This window comes from Labrus bergylta, chromosome 5 (assembly GCF_963930695.1).
Source record: "Labrus bergylta chromosome 5, fLabBer1.1, whole genome shotgun sequence".
Lineage (NCBI taxonomy): Eukaryota > Metazoa > Chordata > Actinopteri > Labriformes > Labridae > Labrus > Labrus bergylta.
In genome coordinates, this window is record NC_089199.1 from 14753088 (window position 1) to 14778633 (window position 25546).

Here is a 25546-nt window from a genome sequence, read left to right on the forward strand (position 1 = left end):
CAACTTTTTACTTGTCTAACAGATTAAAAATGTGAATCAATACAATATTAAAACGGCGATATTTTTAATAGTTATTTATTCAGTTTTGTTCGTGTTGTTCTCAGCTAGTCATACCATTGATATTGTAGACTGTTAATTAAACATAACTACATTTTGGAAATTAGAAGTTTAAGTAAATAGTAGTCCCATATGTAATTTAAAAAAACATGCAATTTTATCAATATTTTTAAAAACGAACAGAACGAAATTCTGCTTAAATATCCTTGACATTTTGGTACTCATTCATGAAAACAGCTATTTAAAGATAATAAAGATAGATAAATAAAATAGTAGTGCATTGAAACCCCCTGGTAATGAACATACCATGTTAGAAACATGTTGGATTATAATCATGTATGCATTGAAGCCTTTTCACATCTAAAGTTAACCCGCACAGCTGATTACACTTCCTCACTGGAGTGTTTAAATGTGAACCGATTGGATGAATCCATTGGTTCCAATATCATTTTCATTATTCCCACCTGTAAACTCAATAACAAGAATTAGTTAGAGTTAATAGAGGTATATAGGTGGGAACTTTAGCTGATACAAAACCATTAAAGAGAAAACTTTAATTTTTTTTTTTTAAACAGACAAAAACCTCTTTTATTGTACAAACTAATTGAACACCCATTTAAATAAATTTAAAATTGAGAAATAACACCTGACTGGTTTACCATAACAACAGCCTTCTTATAAGTACTGGCAACAAGGTTTGAGTACTTTCTTCAGACAGAAACAAAAACATTCTTTATTCTTCAGCTTTTAACATGACGCTTTATATCAGTGAAGGGCATTTTTTGACCCACAGCAGCAGATGTACACAAACTTAAAATGCCCCTCTCCCAGTCATGAAGAATTCAAACAGGTGTTCCCCTTAAGCGTTGGTGGTCCCAACCGCTTGTGATGACTGCTGGCTCTGTTGAAGTTGTTGGATCTTCACATTCATGACTTCAACCACAGCTGCAAAACAGAGCACATTTGTTTAATATGCTTTCTGAACACAATGTAAGGTTACTGTTGATTTTTTTCTAAAACTGAATATTTGTTCCTATTTAAATTCTAAATATAGATTTCTATATCTAAAAGACAAATTCATTTGATTTCTTGTAATTTAATAGTCTCTCTAAATTGTAGAATTCTAATAATTATACACCCCACAGGGCAAAAAAAATAAAGAAGAGAGGTGACAACCAATTAGTCTGGTTCATGACAGTGGGTTGTTTAAGGCTGCACAGTAATGGGCAGTCAATAGCGTTTAAAAAAAATGTTTGTTTGGCCTCAATCATAATGTTGAAATACTCCACTTTCTGATCTCTTCCAGCATGTTTTACACGGGCATTTTCACCAGCAGACTGACTTCCTTCCTTATTGTAGCATGTTGTAATATAAACTGCAGGGTGTATGGTTAGCAGGGGAAGTGTTTTTTTGTATTGATAACCGAATATGGATGTGAATGTTCAAGAAAAAAGGTAGACATGCACATTTTAACCTTACTAATGATTATTTATTGCGGTATCGGTACATTTGTTATTACCATTTTAACATTTAGTATATTTTATCTTTTAATTGAGGTTCAACTTGCAGCATTTAAATATGTGGGTTTTGAAATTGAAATACATGATATTAACTGAAAAAGAGACTTAAGATATATAGATAAATGTAGTGACAGGGAGAGAATAATGCCGCACATCTTACCTTGTTTCATGGCATGTTTTTCCTGAAGGGCCGGCTGAATTTTCTCAACAATCTGCTTAGTGAGGAAGTCTATTTTGCGTTTGAAGAATGCCTTTGAGTCTTCAACGCTCTACAGAGACATGCGAAAATTAGTTTTTATAAAAATGTTTGACAATATTTAATCATGTATGGAGATTTAATGTAAATATATTTGCCTTTTCAACATAGTATCCGGTCCCCACATCAACTAAACAAGTCTCCACGTCATTTAACGATCCAGGAACGTACATCTGAGAAAAGGAATGTCAAGGATATAGGCATATCTCAAGAGAGACTTTTCATTTGAACCACATTAAAACAAAAATAGTAGAGCATGAAACACAGGTTGTTTTTGAGCTGTTGTAGGATACTGAGCTGGTAAGTGGCACAAGCAGTTCTTTTCCTGTATGAAAAAAAGAGAGAACAGTGGGTTTATCCAACATCAGTCCCATATTAGTATATGCTGGATGGTTTCACACGAAAATATACTGATGTGCCAATAATGCAAACTTTTACTCCTTAATTTGTGCATCACATCAAAGTACATTAAGCTCTTCTAAGACCTTTTTTACATTAGGGAAAAGGGAAACGTAATAATTGTTAAAATAATTTAAATAGGTTTTCTAAAACTTGGCAATAAAATAAGGATTTTACCCACCTTTGTTATTTTTGTTCAAGACGTTCAAGCTATCTTTTGCTTCAACATATGTGGTCTGAGCAACTTTAAGCTGACCTATTGAAGACGTCAGGAACTCTAGCTCCTAGAGAAAAAAAAAATATATATATATATATATATAAATATATATCTGAATATGAAATGTTCACCTGAGCTACATGAATGCATCCATGGCCCAGAGAGGCATTACAAACATGAATGTAGTCGCTATCTACGCTTAGAGCAAATTTAGCAAGATTTGAATCTTAAAATGTACATTTCACACAGTTTTAATATTAAATGCTCAACATGAGACGTTTCTTTGCTTTGTATCAAGCGAGAGTATGAGACAGATGTTAGCGTCGGTATCGTTAGCATTGGGGGTGCTAGTGAGTAACCACACCCTGCTGAATTATTTTATTTTCGTCCAAATTAAATCATAGAACAAAAACTCGTCTAAAGCGACCCCACTATTTAACATTACCTGATCTAATTGAGTCTTAAGTCCCTCTAATTGAGGGAGGGAGAGCTCTGTGAGATTCACCGCCATGTTGAAAGCGTGATGCCGAGATGACCCTAGCAGACAGTGTTTCCGGGTGGTGGAGGTGGGCGGGGATCAGTCTGGAGATACGCCCTCTTGCGGCCACGACAGGAAAAGCACATGCAGCGGTCAGACCAGACCTGGACCAGACCCAATAGTTTCTATGGGTGAGACCTTCTCAACTGGAGACCTTCTTTTAAATGCTTCTTTTGAGCGCATCAGTGCCCCTTTTTAAAATAAATAATAATAAATTATGTTAAACTTGACTTTGTTGATTTGCATTGCATGTATTGTAAAAGTAATATAGGCATTACAGTCAATATTCATGCTGTGTGGAAGTTGTCGGCACATGCTGTGAATTTATCGTAATCCTCAAATGTGAAATTGAATAGAAACTTGTACTCCATTTGTGAATCAAAGTGAATACCCTTATACATACCTGTTAAAACTCCTTTTCAAGATTAAACTGGTACATAATGTGAAAAGATGCAAGTAAATGTCTTTTTACTATTAAACTAGTAAAGAGAAGTACAGATTTTTGTTTTCCAATCAAAATTGCCAACTTAAATTATCTAGAAATAAGGCGACAATTCAAATTCTAAAGGCAAACTTGGAGAAAAAAGTTTATTCGAAATATCTTTTTCTCTTTTGTTTGAGAAATTATGATTTGGAGTGACAATCTATTTGCATCTTAAATGACAGTGTGATGCACTATCTAATGAAAACAATCACATCAATATTGGCTCTAAGGGCCTTTAAAATCTAGCTGACCATGGACATTTCAATTATTTATTAATATAAAAACCTATAAAGAAAAATCAAATGTAATTATTAATATTCACTGAGTTAAGGCCCCTCCCACCTTGAAATAAGAATAAAGAGGCCAAGATTGGCATATATCTATAGGTTGTGTAAGATATTTAATAGTTTCTAATTATTAACTGATAATTATACAAATGATAATAACTTGTTAATTTTCAGAACATCTTACAATTACAATAAGTATCACTTTTTCACCCCACTTTTCAGTAAAATGAGACTAATGGACTGTATATGAAAAGACTTTTATTCACAACATGTTGTTAAATCAACATTTAAAAAATGCACTCAAGCATATACACATTAAAAATCATTCCCAATATAAAAACATTGGTTTAAAATGGAAACATTGGTATAAATTAAAGAAAAGTGACAAATTAATCCTGTCAAAAAAAATACTAGGATTAAATTTCAAGTTAAATACAAGTTGTCCAGGTTTTTGGCTGACACTATAACATTTAGATTCTTCAGGGATTGTTTATATCCTGTTTTTAGAAGACTCATGGCTTTTCAGACGATCTACTGCAGGTGGACTGGTAAGCCGTAGACCACAGGTGCAGCTCCAATGAGGTGTTTGAGGTGTGTGGCCTGACGTGATGGACCCATGTGAACCAGGAGGGGCGCTCCAGAGCCGGCAGAGAACCAGGACTCTAACAAAGCTTTTGTGAAGCGGTCGATGTCTCGATCCGTCACATCCCACAGGTTTCCCAAAACAAATGGGCTACGGTGGAAATAAAGTCAGGACAGGGAAAATTCAGGAAAATTTGTAGTGACCATTATAATCCAATAGTAATCCTTGTGCTGCTGTAATTGTCCCATTAAGACAACATACACAAGTATTAACAAGAATGCTAATGAAAGGAAGTAAAGAAAGATATCTCACCATCCTGCTATGAGGTAATTGAGGATGATGCCTTGTCCTTCCTGATCCCCTCGCACTGCCAGAGCGGCACTACTGCAGCCAAAGAGCAGAGCGGCTGCTCTCATCTGCCGTTTCAGGACCGCCTGGCTGTCCAGGAATCGCGCGCCTGCACCATGACCCACAAAACTAAAGCAGCCGAGGATGTGAGGGACATGGATAGGACACACAAAAAAAAAGTTCATCGAAGAGCTTAAAAAATAACCATCATTGTATCATAGTTGTTTAATAATATATTGTTTAACTTTCTTAATAAGCACATTTCTTGCCAATAAAATAGCAATAGAAAAGCAAAACAGAAACTAGTAGTAGAGACTAAGAAAACAAGCAAATATGACCTTTTAAAAAGCAGTTTGGAAATATCTTTATCAAGTAATCAACTTCAAAATTGTTGTCTGACCCACAGCTACTGTACTCATATGTCTCATTTCTAATGACTTGCAAACTTTGATACCAACATATTTCATTCTATTGTAATGTTACTTTTTGGCTCCAGCCTAGGTTTGAGCCTGAACATGATTTTCTATAAAGATACTTAAGATCATCATAGACTCACATGTATAGATCCTTGGTTGCAACAGCTTCTTCCAGCCGACCCGAGTCAGGGGCAACTCCACACACACCCTCCCAATCCAGTTTACTTTAACAAGAACAGTTTTTTGTTTATTTTTTAAACGGGAACATGGAACAGCAATGACAAAATAAGAAAAAACAACAGCATACAAATTAAATGGTTTGTGCACTGCTCTCACCTGCTGAACCATTCCTTAAATCGATCTTGAGAATTCCCCAAATTGGCATCAGGATCCAGCACATAAAACACCTGCCTTGTATCCACCCCATCCTTCAGGATGGACTTGGAGTCAGCCTAAAGGGAACATTTAAATACAAATGAACAAAACCACAACAGAAACTATTCCGAAAGTAAATGAGATCTGCACCACTGGGCTCTCTGGCTCAGTAATGAAGCTTAATCACACCTCTTTGTGAATGATTAGTCCAATGAGAGAGTGCAGTGAAGGCATCCGGCTGACAGAGCAAGATCTTAAGACGGAGATGCTCTCCCAGGGCAACTTCTGTAGGTACTGCAGAGGAAAAATCCCAGAGGGCAAGACTTCAAATTTATGGAACAGTCTGAATTCAGAATAACATATTGTAACTGTAGATCCCCCCCCCCCCCTTTGTGTACAAATCAGAATATTAGAAAATTCAGCATTACATATAGATAAGGAAGCCAACCTTGTCAAGGATGAGAACCACATGACCTTTGGGTTCCTCTCTGTCAACGAGCTGGGAAACAGATGTATGCAGAAGCTGGTCACCCTCCATATCCAGCTGTGGAGAAACTCCCAGAGAAAATTGCTTAAGGTCATCTTCGGAGAGCACAGGGGAGGCTGAAAGCACAGCCTGAAACACACAAGACAAGGGTTGGTGCTTTTTGGTTTCTTTTACTGCGGCTTAAGAGACGAAGACAGAGTGTTCAATAAGATGCTGCTGCAAAATGGTAAAAAAAAACAAACAAAAAAACATCCCCCACCTTCAGCATCTCCTCACTCGCTGTCACTCCTCTCGCAGACAACGACTTGTGAAGGTGCCGGGCTTGTTTGGAGAGCTCAGGGTCTGAAGAAAGGGGCAGAAGAAAGCTCTTCCAACATCCCAACAGTCCCTCCATTTCCTTTAGCAGTCGCTGAAAAAATATGAATATAACCTTTATGAGACATTGATTTGAGTCAAACACAATAATACAGAGATTGTGAAGAACAGAGACTTTCCAACAACACCCTTTGTTCTTTACCACTTACCTCAACTCTAGAGTCCAGAGCCCTGCGGCCCTCCCACCACTTGGCTTTTTCAGAAACGCAGCTCACAGCCTTCTGTTCCACCTGTATACTATCGATTTCCTGAACCAACCAACTAATGGAGTGCTGGGGAACAAAAAGAGAAAAGTTATAATATGTAATGTTAATGATACCTCCTGAACCTCAGAGAAATGAATTATACAGAGTATAACATAAAAACTATGGCATTAGTTTTTCCAGATAAAGTAATTCTATTGATTTTAATGGTTGAATTTACAGATTAAGACATAGTTAGTCATTGATGAAAAGTAAATATGAACATTTGTCCACTATGTCAAAGCTATTCCTTTTTCTAACTTTGCTAAATCCATATGCATTCCCTGCACTCTACTTTCAGCTTGTGGCCATCATTCTCTCTTTTTTTCCCCTTTCATATCTCACCTGCTGTTTAGAGGTTGGGATGTGAACAGTGACAGGGGCAGATCCTTTCTCAAGGCGTGACAGCATGATGCTGTCACCCATCTCACCAGCTTTGATTCCGAGCACAGACATTACACACACTGTCACTCCTGTAAAAGGTAAACAGGTGTTCAAAATATGCATAGAGGACAATTCACATTGTTCTTTCCTTACCTGACGGAGCACAAAAGTATGAAGTATTTATAATTAAGCAAGTTACAGGAAAGTTTTACAGCGTTAACTGTTACCTGGGGGAAGGTGTTGAATTTGTTGCATAAACTCTTGACAGTGGCTTTTGGGGAAAGTGGAGGAATCAGCAGTTGGGAAGGAGAAGATGTTCTCCAACTGTGACAGCCTCTGCTCAGTTGAGTTCTTGGTCTTGCTTGGACTGAGCTCATTAAGACTCAGAGTATCCATCTTCTCCGCCAGCTCACCAGACGACTTTCTCAACTTTCTGTAAGAAATTATCATGACTGTCAAAACATGCCTGAATTTTAGATATTATTTTCAAAATGACTTGGTAATTATAACATTTTCCTCATCCGTCCCGTGTGTGAATATGTGGAAAAGGTTTTGTTCAAAAGAGAAATCCTGACCTGACACTACATAGCGCATGTGCTTACTTGAGACAACTAGCTAAATGCCTGATTGTGCGATGGCGACTTGTGATGCCCAAGGACTGGGCGTGCAACATCGCTGTAGTTATGGGGTCCTGTTGTCCCATGGTCAAGGCCAGAAGAGAACTGAGTGTGGTGTAGATGGTGGGGTTGGGGAAGTGCTGAAGGGCCAACCAGGCTGATCGGAGCAGAGTCTGAACATCCTCCAGAGAAAGATTGTCTAAAGGGGGAAGAAAAAAAAAAAAACAGGATAAAAAGAAGGCTGATTGAAACTGTTAGAATGCACATCATATTTAAATTTGCTTTAATGCATGAAGATTTTTTACATTATTAGTTTTAGCAGGCTATTGCACAATAAAATAAACATGATCATTGCAGACCAATGGTTTTTTCGTGTAAAGCCTCACCTGGTCTGGTGTCTGAATGAGACAGGTGAGTTTGTGGACCTTCTCTCAGGTGACCTCTGCTTTTCAGTTCAGACAAGTCGTCTCTTTCCAGATGACAACACATGTCCCGCCGCAAAACCTCAAAATCGATGTCTTCAGAGAGTCAAGCAAAGGGTTAACGATCAGACCATCATGCTGTTGCAGTGCACACTGAGATCAATATTATATTTATATATTTTTTTTTTTTATTCTACAATGATTAAGTGTGTAGTCACCAATAAATCAAATGTTTCAATATGTTAGAAAAGGATAGTATGAATTATATTCACTCATTATATTAGAAGCTGTTCAACTATTACATGACTTTTTATAACTAATGGGAGGTTTGCACATTTCTACAAAATACTCACCAATATCTTTACTTGAAGCAGGACTATCTTCAGTGTCTGATGTCCTAAGCTGCTCAATGCTCATGTCCAGGACTTCTGTAGATTCCTCATCGATGGTCCTCATTGTGTCCGGCTCTTCCATTGAATCTGCCTCCGCCCTGGACAGCACCCGTCTGGTTCTTCCTCTTCTCGTTGGGGCAGACTGGCAAAGTGAAGCCCCGTCATCTTCAGAGGAGGTGGCCCGAGCTACTGCAGAGCTCTTCTTCCCCTTTGCCTGCCTCTTGAGTTGGACCTTCTCCGCAGGAGGATCTGAAGATGTTTTACTGCTTTGGGTGGCTCTTCTTGCTGTGGTTCGCTTCTTAGGGATATCAGTTTCTTTGGGTTCTGCCTGGTTATTTGTTTCTGTGTCACTTTCGTCACTAAACTCTATCTGTAATTACAGAAAAAGAGAGATTTTTTTTAAAAAATTTTTTTAACAAAAACACTAAAGCAATTCGTTTTTAAATAAAATGATATTTTTCTCTGATAAAACACTCACCTTGTAGCGTGATTTCTTTGTGCGTCTGGGGGCAGCAGGGACAGGTTGGGCCTTGTCTTGAACCGGTGACAACTCTTTATAGACTTGAAACTGCAGCTTTGGGGCAGTCCTTGGTGCTTTCTGCACTGAAGCAGGGGCTTTCAGTCTTTGAACAGGAGTACAGGCCAAAGTTGGAACCACCGTGTTAAAGTCAAAAGAGCCAAGGTTCCTAGAGGACTTTGACTTGACTGTTACAGGTGTCATGGGAACCAGTCCCTTTCCTTTGGTAGAGGAGCTTGTCACTTGAGTCTTGGGCTTGACAACTTTGACCTTCTTTGCGTCCTTTGTTTTTTCAGGCATGTCTTGGGTTTTAAGAGTCTCTTTAGGCTTCTTAATGCAGGATGAGTTAGGCACTGTTTTCTGTTCCGATTTTAGCTCTTCATCCATTTTTGGTGCATTCCAAGTCCAAACATTTGAGAAAAGCTCCTCTGGGGTGCAGTCCTTCTTGGCAGCAAAGGTAACCAATGAAACTAGAGCCTTCGCCGCCACTAGTCCTGCTTTGACAGGTCTAAGGTCAGGACAGGGCTTGGAATCAACAAATGCTAAACCAGCCTCCAGTATTTTCCATATACCACTGACCTTGTTAAGCCCTGGTTCCAGCCAAGACAGGGCCATGCGCAGGTACACACGGCCCACTACGTCCTGCATCAGGGAGGGTCTATAGAGGCATTTGGCAGGACTACTAGCTGGGTAAAGTTTAGACAATTTTTCCCCAAGTTTAGTAGAAACACTCTGACAGCGGGCTAATGTTGCCCATTGAAGTTTCAAACTGACACGGGCTTCATTTGGATCCATTTTCAGAACTAGATCTGCCTGTATAGCTGCCCACCGAGCAGTAACACGTCCCAGGCTTGGCTCAGAGCAGCAATGACACTGGCAGTCAGAGTCATGGTCCAGGGAGGAGAGCCAGCGGCGAGGCTGAGTTTTGAGAGGCGGGGAGTTGGCCAGATCCCTCACTATCGGTTCCTTGGAAATCCATCTAGTGCTCAGGATTCCCTTATCTTCATCATCCTCTAAATTGGGAAGGGAAGACTCGGCTTTCTTCCTTGGGCGACCTTTCCGAGGTTTGATTTTCACCTCTGACTTCTGTACCTGATCAGAAAAGTCTGAGGAATAGAGGAAAAGTCAGTTGAGTAGCCTAATAAAACAATTGAAAACAGTGGAATACAACCACATATTGTAAACCAAGTGTTTGTATTTGAAACACAATGAACAACATTAAATCAGTACAATTCTGTACAATCAACAGACCTGTGCAAAGCTCTATAAGGTTTCTGACTTTGTCTAAATCAATTCCACTTTCTTCTTCCTCCCCCTGCATCAGCTCCAACTCAGCTTTCATCACAAGCAGCTCAGCACATCTAGAAATGGCACAAACAAAAAAAAAGTTATGATAAGATAAGCAAATAATGAATCGGGAGATAAGTAAAAATAAATGTAGGATTTGTTAGAGGGGAGGGGAGTGGACTACGGCTGCAAACATCATAATCACGAGTATTTTGATTGATATTGAGATCACGATGACCCATTGATTTGACAACATGCGCAACCCATGAATTTATGGAATTTAAACACCTTTAAGACTTTCACATTGGGAACACTTTGAAACACGAGTAATGAATGAAATAAAAAAGTGAAATTAATTAAAATGTTTAAAAATAATCATATTTGATCACAATAAAATGTAAATAAATGAACTATGTTTTAGAGGTAGTGGTGATGTACTCATGTGGCCAAAATATAAAACTTTCACCACACACAACAAAACTAGCACCATCCAGCAGAGAAATATTTTAATCTGGAATATCTTGTTTTCATGATCGTAAGAAGCCAAAATCGTTACTGAAACTCAGCTGATGTACTCACTGGCTAAGTGCTTGGAGCTTGATGGCAAGTTTGAGAGCTTCCAGGCATTGCAGCCTCGCATCATTGATGGCCCCACAGCTGCTCCTCACAGCCACCATCTTCATGGAGCATTTTAACAGCTCTGAGAGCAGCTGCCACTTCAGCACCAGGTTATCTCCTGCTCACAAACCAAAGGAGATGGGGTTTACATTACACACAGCCCTAAAATAATCATCTATAAACTCTTGAATACTTTCATTTTGTTGTCAGTACAAGTGTTGAACAAACGCACCTTGGTCAATAAAGCGCATGTCTGCGTTGCCGCTGTTTGTCCCGTAAAGGCCTTTCCCCACTAAAGTGACCAGCAGACTGCAGAGAAGCTTCAGACTCTCGTACAAGGCAGTGTCTGGGCCGTTTATACCTAGTAAAAAGAACATAGTTATGACTCCAAACCTCACTTCTACAATCTCAAAATGCAAAATCAAGAAGGAAATCCTGTAGAAAATGCTTTGGCTAACCAGGCTGAGTGATGAGACTTCTCTGGGCTTGTGGCAGTGCAGTCGTGTCCAAACTAAGATAGGAGCTGCAGGTCTGGAGCACTCGAGCCCGCAGCAGGTACCAACTCTTTGACTGCCTCTGCTCATTCACTTCTTTAAGCACCTTACACAGATAAGGCACCCCAAGGTCAACCTGTTGTGTGGTGAGAAATGACAAATTTTGTTATAGAATTTCCACTTTAAGCAAAAAATAAAAATACAATCCAATAAATATGCTGTTATAAGCTGAGTTTCCTGCCTGTCCTGTGATGTAGCAGTATTGAGCTTTCAACAGAACGGTCAGCATAGACAGAGAAGAGGGTCCATCAGCAGTGGAGTCCGAGTTAAGGAAGGTTTCTGCTTGCTCAAGCTGTGCCTAAAGAAACGACACAAAGATTTAAAATAAATCCTTTACTACACGTGAGCGGTGGTAAGTCTGCTAGAAATAATTATAACAGAATTGCATTACCAAAGCCAGTTCAGGGGTTCCCATATCTAAAAGAATACTGGCAGATTGACAGAGGGAGCTGGCACATCCATGGGCATCAGCAAGTTGTCGGGAAAGTCCAATAGTCAGTTGGTAGGCTTCCAATGCCTTCAGAGGCTACACAAGAGACAGAGGAGGTTTAATGAAAACAATGTCTTCACCAAACCCGTAATATATACACAACACTAACCAGCTTCTGTGTATGTTACCTTTCCCATGAGCTTGAAAAGAGTCGCAGTCAAAGCAATGGAGCTGCAGGTCTGCTTGGGGTTTCTGACAGAAGGAAGGACTTCACTCTGCAGAAGTGTTGACCATTCATCCAGGGCTCTTTCCAAAGGCTTGCACAACTCTTTAAGGACAAGAAAACAATGTCTAACAGTATCTCTAACAGTGTCAACAGACATTAAGGGACAACATCTCTTCTTAATCAACCAACAAACTTTACTCTTGGTTCTGATCCTCATAAGCAAGAAGCTATTCTTCCTGCGGCCTGCAGTTTAGATAGCAATGTACACATTCACAAACATTTAACACAACACACAAACATTACACAACATGCAACTCATTTACAACTGAAAAAAAAAAAAAAAAAAAATCTACAAAAACTCAAGAAACAGACGTCACAAAGGCTCCAATGAAATCTAGAATATCTAAAGGATAAAAGATGTTAGCATTATAAGCATTTCCCTCTATGTTACTGAACTTTGAGCTGATGTGGTTTTTTGATTTGGGTAAAACAAAACAACCTCTAAAAGCATGACTCATTGGATAATGGTGAGTATCTGTACGAACGCATATGTTTTTATCTACATTTAAAAGTAGTCTTAGTGTTGAACAACACAACGATACAATGCATCATCATCATATCACACGTTTCTAAAGTTCAAACAATATATATATATATAAAAAAAAAAAGGAGATTCCTACTGTTCTCTGCAGCCAGGTTGAAATGCAGGCCTTCATAGACCATGAAGCTTTCTTGTGTTTTCTGCTTGTCCTCATAATCGAAGTCATTGGTTCCTATGGGATTGGCTGCACATCGGATCTGCTCACGCAACTCCCGCTGTTTTTTGTCTCTCTCGATTGCCTGCAAAGAACACATGCATCAATAATCACAAGAAATGTGGTCAGTGCACGGAATGGATACTAAATCCCAGATAGTTGATTTGAAGTTAAACAGTCATTAATTATTACTGTAGCTGTTCATAAAACATGAATACTACATGTTGAATACATGCTGTCATTTATTTTCTTGAATTATGATACAACATTTTCTAAAAATGTGTTATTTCGTTACATTAAGATGAATAAACTACACAATACGTCCATTATGTACCGACAGGTTGAACAAAGCTCACCTCCTGGAGATTCTTCTCAAGGGTGCAGATAAAGAGCCAAAGTGAAGCATGGGCTCTGTCATCCTTCAGTCTATCAGACTTCTCTGGAGTCTCTGGTTCTTCTTCCAGGAGTCGCAAAGCCTCATGGGTAAAATCAACTGCTGAGCTGTGTAGTCAAATCAATGAATATCAACACTCAAAACAGTTAATTGCTGCACAGTCTGGCTTAGCAGGAATGAATATTTGATTTGTTGTGTTTTACACTTAGAACTCTAAACACAACATTTGAATCTCGTACAAATCAGCAGATTTGTATCTACAAATGAAAAACGCTTAAAAAGAAAAGAAAACTCAAATCTCCTACCAGTCAGTCTGCTCACTGAAATCCTGGTAACACACAACTTGGGCCATTTCACAGAGGTACACGGCACGTAGGTGAGTGTGAGAGCTCTCCTCGTGGCAGATGTCCAACAGATCACACAGAGTGTTGTAACGTTCCTGAGATGTGTCTCCTGCTACCTCCTTATAGGCACGCAGCTCCTCCTCCAAGAGGCAAAGCATTATTCGCTCATCAGGGACATCAGGACAAAAACCGTCATGTAAAGTCCTGTTTTGGGATGGGACAAAACAACTTTAAGAATAATCTTTTCCATTATTATCCCATTAATTAACTTTGATTCATAACTTTATACTTTTTTTTAACAATAACAACAAAGAAGTTAATTATGTCTGTACCTGAGACGGATGTCTTCCTCAGAATTTCGGGCTGCGTCAGTCTTTGTTTTCACCCACAGAGAGACCGGTTCAGACATATGAGTAGTGATTTTGTCCCCCAGAGTCTTCAGCCACATGATCACCCAGTCCAGTGCTCGAGCCAGATGTCCGGCCCGCCGAGACGTCTGCACGGCCAGCATGAAGAGTCTGCTCAGCTAAATGATGAAATGACATGATAACGATATAAATGACTAAAAAGATTCATGTACAACTGATTCTTCAGGGATCAATTGAGAATGTAGCTCATCTAAAACCAAAACCCCAATTACAACCATAAGGTAATCCTGTGTCTGCAAAGCAAAGTCATTTCGAACAGATAAGATAGAAAATGTGTATTTTGTCAAACAGGGACAATGTTAGACGTATTCAAACAAAACACTTAAATCGCTTACTCTGTCCACAGAAAGCGAGGCGGGGACATTCTTGGATAAATCTCTGCAGAGGATCTCAACCAGCGTGAAGCCCTGGTTGTAGAGACGCCGGTTGTACAATCCACAAGCCAAGTTGCTGACTGCGACCACTAGACGGAAGATTAAATAAACACATTGACACTTGATATTATTATAATTGATATACATTAACATTAGAATTTACATGAAAGCTAAGCTACCAAGTTACCTGCTTTGACAAGAAGGTTTTCACTGGGCAATTTTCGAAGTTCTGTCATCATTAGTCCAACAGTAGCTTGGCAGTACAGCAGCACTCTTTCCAGCGTGTCACCGTCCTCCAGCTGTAAACAAGAAATCACATTCCACACTAAATCCTAAACCAAGTACTTTAAGAACTCTGAAAACAAGTTGTTACTGTGTGAATCATCTGCCAACTTGACGTTACAGAAGATCAGCCTCACCTGTGATGCGAGCATGCTCTCATAAGCGAAAACAAACCCCTGGTAAATACTGAAGCAAAGAGCCTGTTGAAGTCTGCTGCTCTCTGCCTGGCATTTCCCATCCTGTAAAAAAAAAAAGAAGAAAAGAACGAAAACAGGCTTAGTAACCTGTACAACTCTGACTTTAAAGAATGACACATGGACAGATATTCTGAACTATTCTCCTGGTCAGTAATTACTCTCACCTTCTTTAACATCTTCAATATGAGTTCTTGGTACTCCTCAAGAAATGAAAACCAAGCCAGAAGCAAAGGCCCACTTAACCCCTTAGAGTCGCCACTTTCCACAGCCCACATGACCAGTCCGCATCCCTCCTGAAGTGCATGGGCTTCTTGGTCCCCCAGGTCAGATGAAAGACACCTCAAGGCTCTTGCACATTCTTTCAAAGCCTGGCCGCTCTCTCCACCAGCCTTCGTCGTTGAATGAATTTTCAGTGCCCATTTCCCAAGCACCACAGCTGTACATTGACAGTCAACATGGTCTTTGATCTTGCTCTCAATTTCATTCATGAAGGTGGAGGCCAGATCATGGTGTCCGGCCTTACAAAGCATCTTAACTATAACCAGCACCATTTCAGAAAGCACATATAAACATGATCGCTTAGTAGAGTGCTTGAGCCCATTCCCCTCAAAGTCTTGAGTACTGGTCCAGCAGTTGTTGAAAAGTGCGTGCACTTCCTGCAGAAGGAAAGAAGCATCTTCCTTTGTTATCACTCCACAACTGGTCTCAAATTCATTGATGGCATCCTCTGCGTAAATAGGAGCTTTTGAGATAGAGGTAGTTGCATTTTCTGTGTCCAACAGCAGGAGGAAGCCCAGGGCTTGTATGTGGCAGTGGAGTTGGTCTCGAGGATTCAATATTTTCTTGTCTTTGGAGGCAGAGAGTCCGTTCCAGAGCACGGAGAAGCAGCTTCGCACGAGGACGCAGTAGTCCTCAGCCTATGAACCATACAAGAGGCTTCTTTGTTAGTGCCAAAGCTAAAGATAAAGAAAAATCACATTTTACTGAATTCTGTTGAAAAGAAGACGATACACACCTGTTGGGCTGGGACTGTAAGCCTGTTGTAAAGTAACCCAGCTACATGGCTGCATAAACTATGAGGTCCTTGGGAGCTTAAATTCTTGACAATATGGAAAATGATCTTTTCCATGTACAGAGGACTGCTCTGGGCAACAACTGCTGCAGAAATATCATAGCCTTGAAGGGAGAGCTCCACCAGCTGTACCAACTGACTCACATGGTCATAGTCAGGGGACCCAGCTCCAAGGTGATGGTTACAGGCTCTGATGACCCTGTCACACAGTGTGCGGCCCTGAATGCCTGGATTACTCTTAATGAACTCCTGCAAAATGTAACAATATGAAAATTAAGAAAACATGTCAGATTCAGTGTCTCTTCTCATACGTCACTGTAATATAGTTTATATATAAAACACACCAAACATACCAAATCTAAATACAGAAAATAGAACTCTCGGTTTGTTTAAAATCCCGTTTTTGAAGTTCCACATTTAACCATGTCCTCTGGTGAAACTATAAACTCTCAAAACGTTTAAAGGTATAAACGTGATTTATGTTACTAAAGATACTAACCTGCAGTTCACGAAATAAAAGCTCCGTCTCTTTCACAGAGGCAGTCCGTTTGATGTATTCTTCCGCTTTCAAACACTTCATGTTGACAACTGTAACAAAATCAAACCAAGTCGTGTTACTTTGACACTGAAAGTTAAAAGTTTAGCTAACGTTAGCGACATTAACCACAACATGACGTAGCAACGTTAACGTTTCATAACCCAGAGACTGACCTGTGACTTACTCTCAGAGGAAAGCTCCGTAGCAACACTTTTATTCAGAAAAGATAAAAAGCAGATTCGTTGTTCAGAATATCATATTTAAGCAGCTTTTCGGCCGCTGCTAAACTTGTGTTGTGAAGTAAAAGATTCAAATCTTCACCAACCATCGACTCTGCGCCGCCGCGCACTGCATTTGAAAGGTGTTTGCTAACCAATCAGATTGCTCTTCCGGTTTAACCGGAAAAATAGGGACTTGTGGGTATTGTAGTTTTTATTGTCATCCCTGAACCACTATGTAGACAGAAGTGAGGCTTAGCTAGATGGACAGCTATATTGATTGGAGGTTTGAGTCATCTTAATCCATCACACAGGGGCGTGGGTTTAGCTCAGTGGTCAGAGCGTGAACCCCATGTACAGAGGTCATGGGCTTCTAACCTGATCTTGGCCCTTTGCTGCATGTCATCCCACACTCTCATCCCACATTTCCTCACTCGTCAGCTTTCCAATCCAATAAAGCAAACTCCACAATCAGCTAGATCATCTGAGTGTATAGAGTCTGATGGAGCGGAGCAATTTTTATTATAGGCTTATATTACACAATAAATGTATACATTATTTACCAAAGTGCAGGTCAAGGACCAACAAATAATAACAATAATAAATCAACAAATAATGCTTACAATGCTTTTCATTTCCAGTCCCCATTAACCATGACAGGGCTTAAACAGTTTTTTCAAAGAAGCATTGGGAAAACTTTCAGAATAAGAAGTGCAGAGCTAATAGAGAAGTGACCCCCCCGCCCCCCTCCACCAAAAGATGTTTCATTGCTCTTATGTCAGATCAGTCTTCCAAGGGCTCATTGAGTGAGTAAACAAATGTACAAAGTGTGAATAAATAAAACATTTAAGAGAAAGTGTTTTTTTTTCCAGAGATTTTATTATCATCTTTTTGATTAATATTGCACTTTTCAGAGAGATGGTTTACGCAGTGTTTTAAGAAAAGGACATTCATGTCTACTAAGGAGCTAATCCCCTCTTCTTAATGATGTGTTCCATTGCAGCTCTTTCAGTGGTGTCCAGATTGATCTTGTATTTAGCCAGGATTTTCAGGATGGGTCTCAACTTTAGCCACCACTGTATCTTTGGAATACGGTGTCTGTGGAGTACAAAAAAATGCCAGTGCACAAAGAAAAAAAATACAACAACAAAACAATTGTGCCAGGTAACCAAGCAATATAAGTGAGATATTTCAAATCCAAGTTGGGTTAAGTTCTTTTGACCACAAGGGATCAGACGACTTCAAATCAAACCCACAAGAAGAATCTGTTCACCATGGTCATACAGAGGCCATTTTCTCTGGAGTTAAGCTCATGCTGGGAAGCTCGAAATGTGTATGTTAAAATACTTAAAGTTGGATTTCAGAGTTGAAAATTGGTTGAAAAAAAGGGAGAAATAGGATCAAGCTGTTCAAGACCTTTTTTTCAACTATTTTTCAGCTGGCTTGAATATGGTCACGACACACTTTACTGTTTTGTAAATTTGATAATGGTTGGCAACTGTGATGCACTGCTCACTTTCCAATCAAATTAGTTACCATAGTTATTAGAAGCAGTTTGGCAATCCCTGTGTGTGAATGTGTCATGAATCTTGTGACAGGAGCAGAATTCTCAGTAAACTATCATCTTAAATAGTAGAGGGAAAAAATGTTCACATTTGAATTACTTATGAATGTCTTTTGTTGGCTTTAAGTTGTCTTTTCAACGGAAAAATGTGCACTGGACTGCCTTCCAGTTTGCAAGTCCTATAACTCTGGTCAATTGTTTCTGTAATTTTCCTCTCCTTGCTTGCTGTGACCATGGTGATGCAATATATAATGTTCTTACTCTAGTTTAGAAAAGCTAACTTAAATGTTTCATTGTGTATACTTAGCATAAGAGAAGAAATGAAAAATATTTAGACAGTATAGAAATCTTACTCAAAATCAGTGTGGTCTTTAAGTTCTGCAAGAGGCTGGAAGACCAAAGACCTCTTCCTCATGCCCAGCACACAGGCTGAATCTGGAGAGTTGGCAAAGGTACGACCTGGGGGTTTAAGGTAAAAAATAATGACAGCTATATGTTAGAACAAAGAGCACAAGAAGTTCAATCGTGTTAAATATTTAATGTATTCTTGGAGATCATGTCCTCACCATGTCGGTAGCATTCCTTCAGCTTGTCAGTCAACCATAACACAGATTTGATCCCCATCTTGGTGCCAAAATTCCTGTCAAAAGGACTTGGTGTTCCACCCTAATAAAAAAGATAGCTGTCCTTAGGTGTGTGCAATTGAATGTTATGGCAAGTGTAATGAGTCTGTTTAAAGTAAAAAGAAGATCTATTAGTTGGTTGTGCAAAATAAAAATAGTGGCTAGTTGCCCACCTGCTGCATGTGCCCAAGCACGTTTTTCCTGCAGTCAAACACACCATTGCCCTCCTCTGAGTACAGTTGGAAGATAAAGTCTGTAGTGTAGTTGGCATTACATTTCTCATTTCTGGAACAAAAGTAGAATATTTGCCTTGAGATGCAGGCGGTGAATTGAATTGTACTCAGAAAAGCAATTACACTGATTCCTGCAAACCTCAGAATGAGTCCTCTCTTCACTGTGGTCTTCATCTTCTCCACCAGATGTTCTACGTTCAACTAAAGACAAATCAACTCTAAACCCTCAATCCATCACAGATATATGTCATTACTTCTGCTATTAAGAATGTTCATAAAGACAGACCTTGAGGTCATGAATGTTAAAAGGCTCCTCATAAATATAAGCAGCATCAGCTCCAGCTGCCAAACCAGCCATGGTTGCCAGGTATCCGCAGTATCCTCCCATGGTCTCAACAATGAACACCCTCCTCTTGGTGCCAGCAGCAGATTGTTTGATTCTGTCACATGTCTGAATTAAGATGAAAAAAAGATAGAGAAATAATTGGTTTTCGGTCAAAGTTGGGCTGTCATTTATTACATTTGTTTGAGAACTTTACCATAGTGATAGTGTTGAGTGCAGTATCAGCGCCGATACTGAAGTCAGACCCAGGAACATTATTGGAGACAGTAGCAGGAACCACTACAAGGGGAATACAAAGTTCCTCATACTTTTCTCTGGCCTGCACCATCTGCAAACCACCAACAAATGCCTAGAAGACAGGGAGGGAGGAGGAAAAATGCAATTGAGTGCAATTTGTCATGAACATGCTTCCTTAGTGCGCTTAGTGTTAGTACCTGCTAGGATAGACTATTGTAGTCATAAATGAGCTGCTTACCTCAAAGCCACCAATAATGACTAAAGCATGAATGTTGAACTTAGTGATGTTGAGACTGATCTCTTCCATGAACTCATTTGGCAGGGATCTTTAATAAAGTGAAAAACACTGAATCAAAATATATTCAGCCATTTACAAATCTTACACATGTATTACGATTACAATACAAAACAGAAGATTTGTTTGATCACCTCTTTGTGCCCAGCATGGAGCCCCCTTTTCCCGTCAATCCGGCCACACCAGACCAACCAATAGGCTCAATCTGTGCGGGGACAAATTACTCACTTCATAACGTGCTTTGCTATGCATTTTTAATAAATCTACTTAACTGTAATGAAAGAAGAAGCCCTCCTGTTTGTTAATGTGTGTGTAACTACAATTCACCATTCCATTGGCCAAGCCATCGAAGCCGTCATGCACTGCCAGCATCTGGTGGCCCTGGAGGAGCCCGATCCTGACAGCTGACCGAACTGCAGCGTTCATCCCAGAACATGGCGCTCCAACATTCAATATGGCGATGTTGATGTTACTCTGGCACAAGCACATGAGATATTTGTCACAATAATGTGGTCCAAGGTGGGGCTAATTTACTGTTAGAGACAGTTTGATGTACAGTCAGACTGTAAAGTTCCTTACCTTTGTATCTGGGATGTGTACATGAGCAAGCATTTTGTACGTGTTCCAGTTGTTCTCAAAGCTCCTATAGGCAAACATCATGCATATAATTAAAAACAGAACACAAAACTCATAAACTTTACATGGATAACACAAATTTGCATGCCTCACTTTCCCCTGAGCTTCACAGCCTCTTCAAACCTCCCTTCAGCCATGGCTGTAGTGACATCTTTAGTCTGGTAAAAAAGAAAGTAAGGTTGAGGATTGATTCCTAATATTATGGGAAATACCAAACTTATAGTTGCCATCTATTGTAAAGCTAAAAAACAGCACATGCAGCTAAGGCCCTCTTCATTTTTTGTACAGACTGCAGGCGAAGGTTTGTCTCACCACTTGCACACACTCCATGAGAGGCAGTCTGACAGCCATGTTTCCAGATAAGCTGACTACACAGGCGGGAGTGTCTGGTGTAGCTTCCAGCAGAGCCATCACTGCCTCCACCCCCATCCTGCTAGCCTGAATCATGATAATATAAAAAGTAGACACTTATCAAAGCAGATACATGATGTTTCTTCACAATGTTTGTGTAAAGAGTTAAAAAATGTGTACATAATTCATAAAAATGTATAAAGTGTTAAGCTAAAAAAGGAAGATTATTAAGAGGTTAAAAAGGTTGTCAAGAAATAACAATTTGCATAAAAATATGTTTTAAAAGAACAGAAGCCTGTAGGGCCACCAGAGGGCACATATCTTGTTAGAAACCCCCCAAAAGACAGCCCTGCAGTAAAATCCTGCAGCTGAGCTGAATGCAAGCTTAACTTTGTTGCCACTTTGTGTTTATATACATACAGACCACTGCTTGATTTAGAAACAAACTCCTCTCTGGGGAGCAAAATTAACAAATAAATAATATTCATAGGTGAACTTTTGTTTGTTTTAAATACATGGATGCAATTTACCAGGATTCTGTCAAAGGCCGAAGGTGTTCCTCCTCTCTGTACATGGCCCAGGATAGTGGTGCGGGTGTCAAAGCCGAGCTTCTTTGAAACCAGCTAGACAGAAAGGTGATATTTGTAGTAGTCTGCATCATAAGAAGAGCCAATATATATGTGCTGTTGTTTTGCCATTGCTGACCTGTTTGACAAGGTCACATGTAATAGGTTTACCATCACGATCAATCGCTCCCTCTGCAACAATGATAATATTCAAACGGGACCCGCGGACTCTTTGCTGAGAGGAATAAGGAAACCATTAAAACTGGCATGCAGACCTTTTTTTAGCTAGATTCAAACTAGTCGTGAGGATGATGCGGGACAAGACAATTACATCTGCCAGTCTTCTGCAAAGATGCTCCTGCCATCCCTCATCTGGAGGCATCTCAGGGATGAACACCCAGTCTGCTCCACAGGCCAGAGCTGTCACCAAAGCCAGGTATCTGTAGATAAAGAATAACAAGCTAGGTTAGTTCGCAAAACTTATAACCTATTAAGTCAAGAACCTGAAGCTTATGTAAAAAAAACCCCAAAAAACTATGTTAGTCTTAAAATCTTGAAATAAACAGGAATATTTTTAGAAAGCCTTGTTGCCATGGTGGCAGAAGATGACATTTTTACATAAAAAATTGTTTTACTTAAAACAGTCAACATCTACCCTTCACTGTCAAATGGCATGGGCTCAATTCATTTCCTGGTCTTCAGTAGAGCAGAAAACCTTGTGCTAATGAATCTAATAAACACCCAATTACAGTACCGTATAGACTATGTGTCCACATGAATAAATTGTGCTTAAGAAGCAGACACAAAGAGTTTACTTACCCACAGTGCCGGCCCATTACCTCCAGGATGAATGTCCTTTGGTGACTGCAAAATAAGACATTTCATGTCAAGATTCTTCAAACTGCATAACAGCTCTTTCCATAAATTAAATATATGAAAAGTTGTATTAAACCTCTGAGCTGTGGTAGTGATGGCATCCACTATCTCTATTATGCGATGCAGTGCAGAATCTGTGCCAATGGTCATGTCTGTGCCACAGAAGTCATTGTCAATGGAGCCCACCATGCCAACGATGTTGAGATGGGAGGAGCACTTGGCCTCATTTGACGTGATCTTGCCTGAACACATTAAAACACCTTCAGATACAGTTCAGTTTGAGCTCTGATAATGGCCAGAACCTTGGGTAGGCTTGTATTTGAGATAAGCATTTATTTTCTATTTTCTTCGTTGCATTGTTGATTGTTCCACATACGCTTCATTTTAGACTATGTTTCTCAGAAAAGTGAACTTTAGGGTCTTGCCTCTCACCAGCTTTAAGTAGGTCAGCCAGCAGCTCACTCCACTCTGTTCTGAACTGGTTGGCACCGGTCAGACTGCCGTCACCTCCAATCACACACAGGTTGGTGATGCCCAGCTTGACTAAGTTGCAAGCAGCTTTGGTGCGTCCCTCTTTGGTGCGGAAATCCTGACAGCGAGCGCTACCAATCACCGTCCCACCCTCATGTCAGGCAACGGGACACCACAAATCATGAAGAAGCAGAATAGGAGAAGGAGAATGATCTGTAACCTATAAGCTTTCAAATGTTTAAGATCCATGAAATCTATTGTAATGGAACCTTGGCATTTAATTAACCTTTTGACCTTCAGAGTTTCACTATAGGACCATATGGGTTGCTACAGTTACACAGATCATCCATCTGTCTTATGTGGTAAGCTGAACAAATGTTTAAAACAGCAGTGACATGATAAACATCCAATTAACATGGTTTTTCATCTATGTGCTTATTCTCACCAGCTGTAACATCATTGACACACTCTCCCAAGTAGCAAGGCAGATGTTGTCGCCTCCATCCACCAGACCCTGGTAACCCTGACAACAAACAGAGCGGCAACACACATCACCTTCTTGAAAAGGTCATCTAAAAACCTTCAGGCTTTGTCTAATTTGACATATAGGCAATTTCTTTGATTCCACATGGTTTCTGTTTACAATATACTTAAAGGTAATAGTGATTTTGTGTTTTTAGGCAATAACATAGTACTGGAAATTGTCCATCAAAAGCAAATGTTGCTATTGATTTATCACTTAAGTTAATCTCATAGAAAAACGGCAGTTTGTTTGATTTGTGTTTGGAATTACTGGATAGACTGAACCTGCAAAAAAAGACTCTAAATTGAGCCCTGTGAATTTAATGGCTGACAATTTTCTCGATTTATTTTGCAGATGTTGGAACAAAAATATAAAATGCGAGTGAGAATAAATAAATCGTTTTTACCTCATGGACAAAATACACCTTGGCTCCAGTATAAAGTCCTACTCGAACTGTGGCCCTCACAGCTGCATTCATACCTGAAAGAACAATGTGTGTGTAGAAGTAAGTCGATATCCTTATGCGAGATCCTTGTGATCACACACAGAAAGATTTGCTATAAAAGCATTGGGAAATATTATTTTTCGTAGCTGTGTTCATAATTGTGCAAAAATGATTGCAGTATTAATATTTTTTTCATGGATTCTGAGTGAATTATGCCTGATTTTATATTTGAGTATGCAGTCTTTCCATGAACTGCCACACTCAACACTCAGCAGGTCGCCTAAAGGACAAGATATAGATTAGCTTGTAGACTGCCAAAAGTATCTCTGCTTACAGTGTAAGAGAGGAAAGGGCAGACAGGAGGAGCAGGATGGCTCACTCCAACAAACATCTTTACTAACATGACTGAAAGGTCATACCTCTAAATTTAGCCCTCATACCAGATAACGCGTTAGAATGAGAACAAGAAGTATCAGGGAGAAATAACTTAAAGGTCTAATGATGACTCTCAGGTAAATTTGTAATGAGACAGTTATTATTTGAAGAGTGAATGGAGAATGGGTATAGGGTTAGTGAGCTTTGCAGTTTTACAATATAAAACCTGATTGGGGACCTATGAAGTTAAGATGGGCATGAAAACTGACAGATGGAAAACTAACACAGTGTTATGTGGGTCACTGACACATATTCCAAAGGTCACCGTGAAGATATTCCTCATCAAGTTAAAGGTCAGAGGAGATTCAGCCCACTCAGTGATCCTAGCAGCTCTATGTGATAACCCCCCCCCCCCCCCTTTTTTTTTAATAAGCTGGATTTTTAAAATGAATACATCTGTCTGGTGGAGAAGTCTTGAATGTATCATTAAAAGTCATGAAAATTACAAGTTGGCAAATTTACTGGACAAGATCAGTGCAACCATGATTTAATATGAAATTAAACGCAAAGTTTACTGTTTTATGTTTTCCAAAATAAATATTTATTTTGGTGTTTTTGATCATTTAAATTATTACTTTGTGTCGAAATGCTAATGATACATTTTTAGCTTAAATATCTCCTTAAAGTGCAGTCAGTTCTCCAAGACAACCAAGACTATATTCAAGAGTCATCAAAACTTGTATTCCAGATTTCTATATGACTCACTTAACCCCTAAAATATTACCTCATTCAAGAACCCCTAACACTAAGCAGCAACTTCACACATTCGATCCTCTCAACACCTGCTGAGTAAGACAAACAGCATACATGCTCACATTGGCGCTTGCACATGCCCTAGAGACCCTCCACTCACCCTGGGCATCGCCTCCCGATGTCAGCACAGCGATCGCCCGACCCTCTCCTATCTTGGTTGGGTCCACAGGAGCCTTTTGTGCCATGGTCCTGGAGCTGGAGCTGTCTGAGGGAAAAAGGTCTTTAAAAAAAAATGCCTGCAATCCTTGCTACAGCATGGAGCCTCTCACCTGTAACACAGCCTGCTGCTATGCTGAGTAAGAGCAGGAGAAGGGGTATGCAGCTTAACTATCTGAAGGAGGCACACATAGGTAACATATTTAGATTTAGAGTTAGACACACACACACACAGACACACACACACACACACACACACACACACACACACACACACACACACACACACACACACACACGCACACACACACACAAATACTTTCAGCCCACTTGATCGCCAATCCTGTTAAAGTTCCTGTCAAATATTGTTTTAAGAAACATAATCAAATGTGCATTTGGTTGTAGT

General features: G+C 39.7%; 3 protein-coding genes across 4 annotated transcripts; all 3 read right to left on the minus strand.

The window, feature by feature from the left end:
- Nucleotides 1-59: 59 nt before the first annotated feature.
- Nucleotides 60-3040, minus strand: pfdn5 (prefoldin 5). Its single transcript, XM_020645138.3, has 6 exons — nt 2895-3040; nt 2414-2516; nt 2127-2158; nt 1932-2006; nt 1738-1846; nt 60-1002 (listed from the first exon to the last, which is right to left on the minus strand). The coding sequence occupies exons 1-6, from the start codon at nt 2958-2960 to the stop codon at nt 917-919; spliced, it is 471 nt and encodes a 156-aa protein (XP_020500794.1). The 5' UTR covers nt 2961-3040; the 3' UTR covers nt 60-916.
- Nucleotides 3041-3996: 956 nt separating this feature from the next.
- espl1 (extra spindle pole bodies like 1, separase) lies at nt 3997-16752 on the minus strand. Of its 2 annotated transcripts, none has more exons than XM_065954945.1 (32): nt 16600-16752; nt 16377-16465; nt 15821-16126; nt 14970-15722; nt 14746-14847; nt 14514-14625; nt 14288-14415; nt 13857-14050; nt 13486-13728; nt 13143-13287; nt 12712-12871; nt 11994-12133; nt 11767-11901; nt 11557-11673; nt 11280-11451; nt 11054-11182; nt 10783-10939; nt 10168-10277; nt 8878-10022; nt 8361-8769; nt 7972-8103; nt 7571-7784; nt 7196-7401; nt 6930-7057; nt 6492-6614; nt 6227-6376; nt 5929-6096; nt 5670-5774; nt 5442-5557; nt 5246-5329; nt 4654-4818; nt 3997-4491 (listed from the first exon to the last, which is right to left on the minus strand). In XM_065954945.1, the coding sequence occupies exons 2-32, from the start codon at nt 16455-16457 to the stop codon at nt 4290-4292; spliced, it is 6531 nt and encodes a 2176-aa protein (XP_065811017.1). In that variant the 5' UTR covers nt 16458-16465; nt 16600-16752; the 3' UTR covers nt 3997-4289. The 2 variants fall into 2 exon arrangements, with proteins under 2 accessions (XP_065811017.1, XP_065811018.1); XM_065954946.1 differs by having other exon boundaries at nt 16589-16748.
- A 738-nt stretch (nt 16753-17490) lies between these two features.
- Nucleotides 17491-25307, minus strand: pfkmb (phosphofructokinase, muscle b). The gene is made up of 22 exons (XM_020646845.3): nt 25085-25307; nt 23758-23831; nt 23274-23351; nt 22790-22979; nt 22434-22599; nt 22301-22345; nt 21813-21921; nt 21621-21716; nt 21446-21538; nt 20877-21002; nt 20658-20722; nt 20508-20571; nt 20256-20402; nt 20063-20133; nt 19872-19959; nt 19593-19745; nt 19340-19504; nt 19193-19254; nt 18994-19105; nt 18764-18863; nt 18551-18656; nt 17491-17731 (listed from the first exon to the last, which is right to left on the minus strand). The coding sequence occupies exons 1-22, from the start codon at nt 25167-25169 to the stop codon at nt 17593-17595; spliced, it is 2334 nt and encodes a 777-aa protein (XP_020502501.2). The 5' UTR covers nt 25170-25307; the 3' UTR covers nt 17491-17592.
- Nucleotides 25308-25546: the final 239 nt, after the last annotated feature.

Excerpts from the sequence above, each read along its gene's own strand:
- espl1 (XM_065954945.1), bottom strand. The coding sequence starts at position 16,457 with ATGAAGTGTTTGAAAGCGGAAGAATACATCAAACGGACTGCCTCTGTG. Across the intron at positions 7,058-7,195 it reads AATTCAACACCTTCCCCCAG|GAGTGACAGTGTGTGTAATG; the intron begins GTAACAGTTAAC and ends TACCTTTTACAG. Across the intron at positions 6,097-6,226 it reads CGAGTGAGGAGATGCTGAAG|GCTGTGCTTTCAGCCTCCCC; the intron begins GTGGGGGATGTT and ends TGTGTGTTTCAG.
- pfdn5 (XM_020645138.3), bottom strand. The coding sequence starts at position 2,960 with ATGGCGGTGAATCTCACAGAGCTCTCCCTCCCTCAATTAGAGGGACTT. Across the intron at positions 2,007-2,126 it reads TTGTGCCACTTACCAGCTCA|ATGTACGTTCCTGGATCGTT; the intron begins GTATCCTACAAC and ends TCCTTTTCTCAG. Across the intron at positions 1,847-1,931 it reads CCGGATACTATGTTGAAAAG|AGCGTTGAAGACTCAAAGGC; the intron begins GCAAATATATTT and ends ATGTCTCTGTAG.
- pfkmb (XM_020646845.3), bottom strand. The coding sequence starts at position 25,169 with ATGGCACAAAAGGCTCCTGTGGACCCAACCAAGATAGGAGAGGGTCGG. Across the intron at positions 22,980-23,273 it reads TGTCAATGATGTTACAGCTG|GGTGGGACGGTGATTGGTAG; the intron begins GTGAGAATAAGC and ends GCCTGACATGAG. Across the intron at positions 20,403-20,507 it reads TACACATCCCAGATACAAAG|AGTAACATCAACATCGCCAT; the intron begins GTAAGGAACTTT and ends TGCTTGTGCCAG.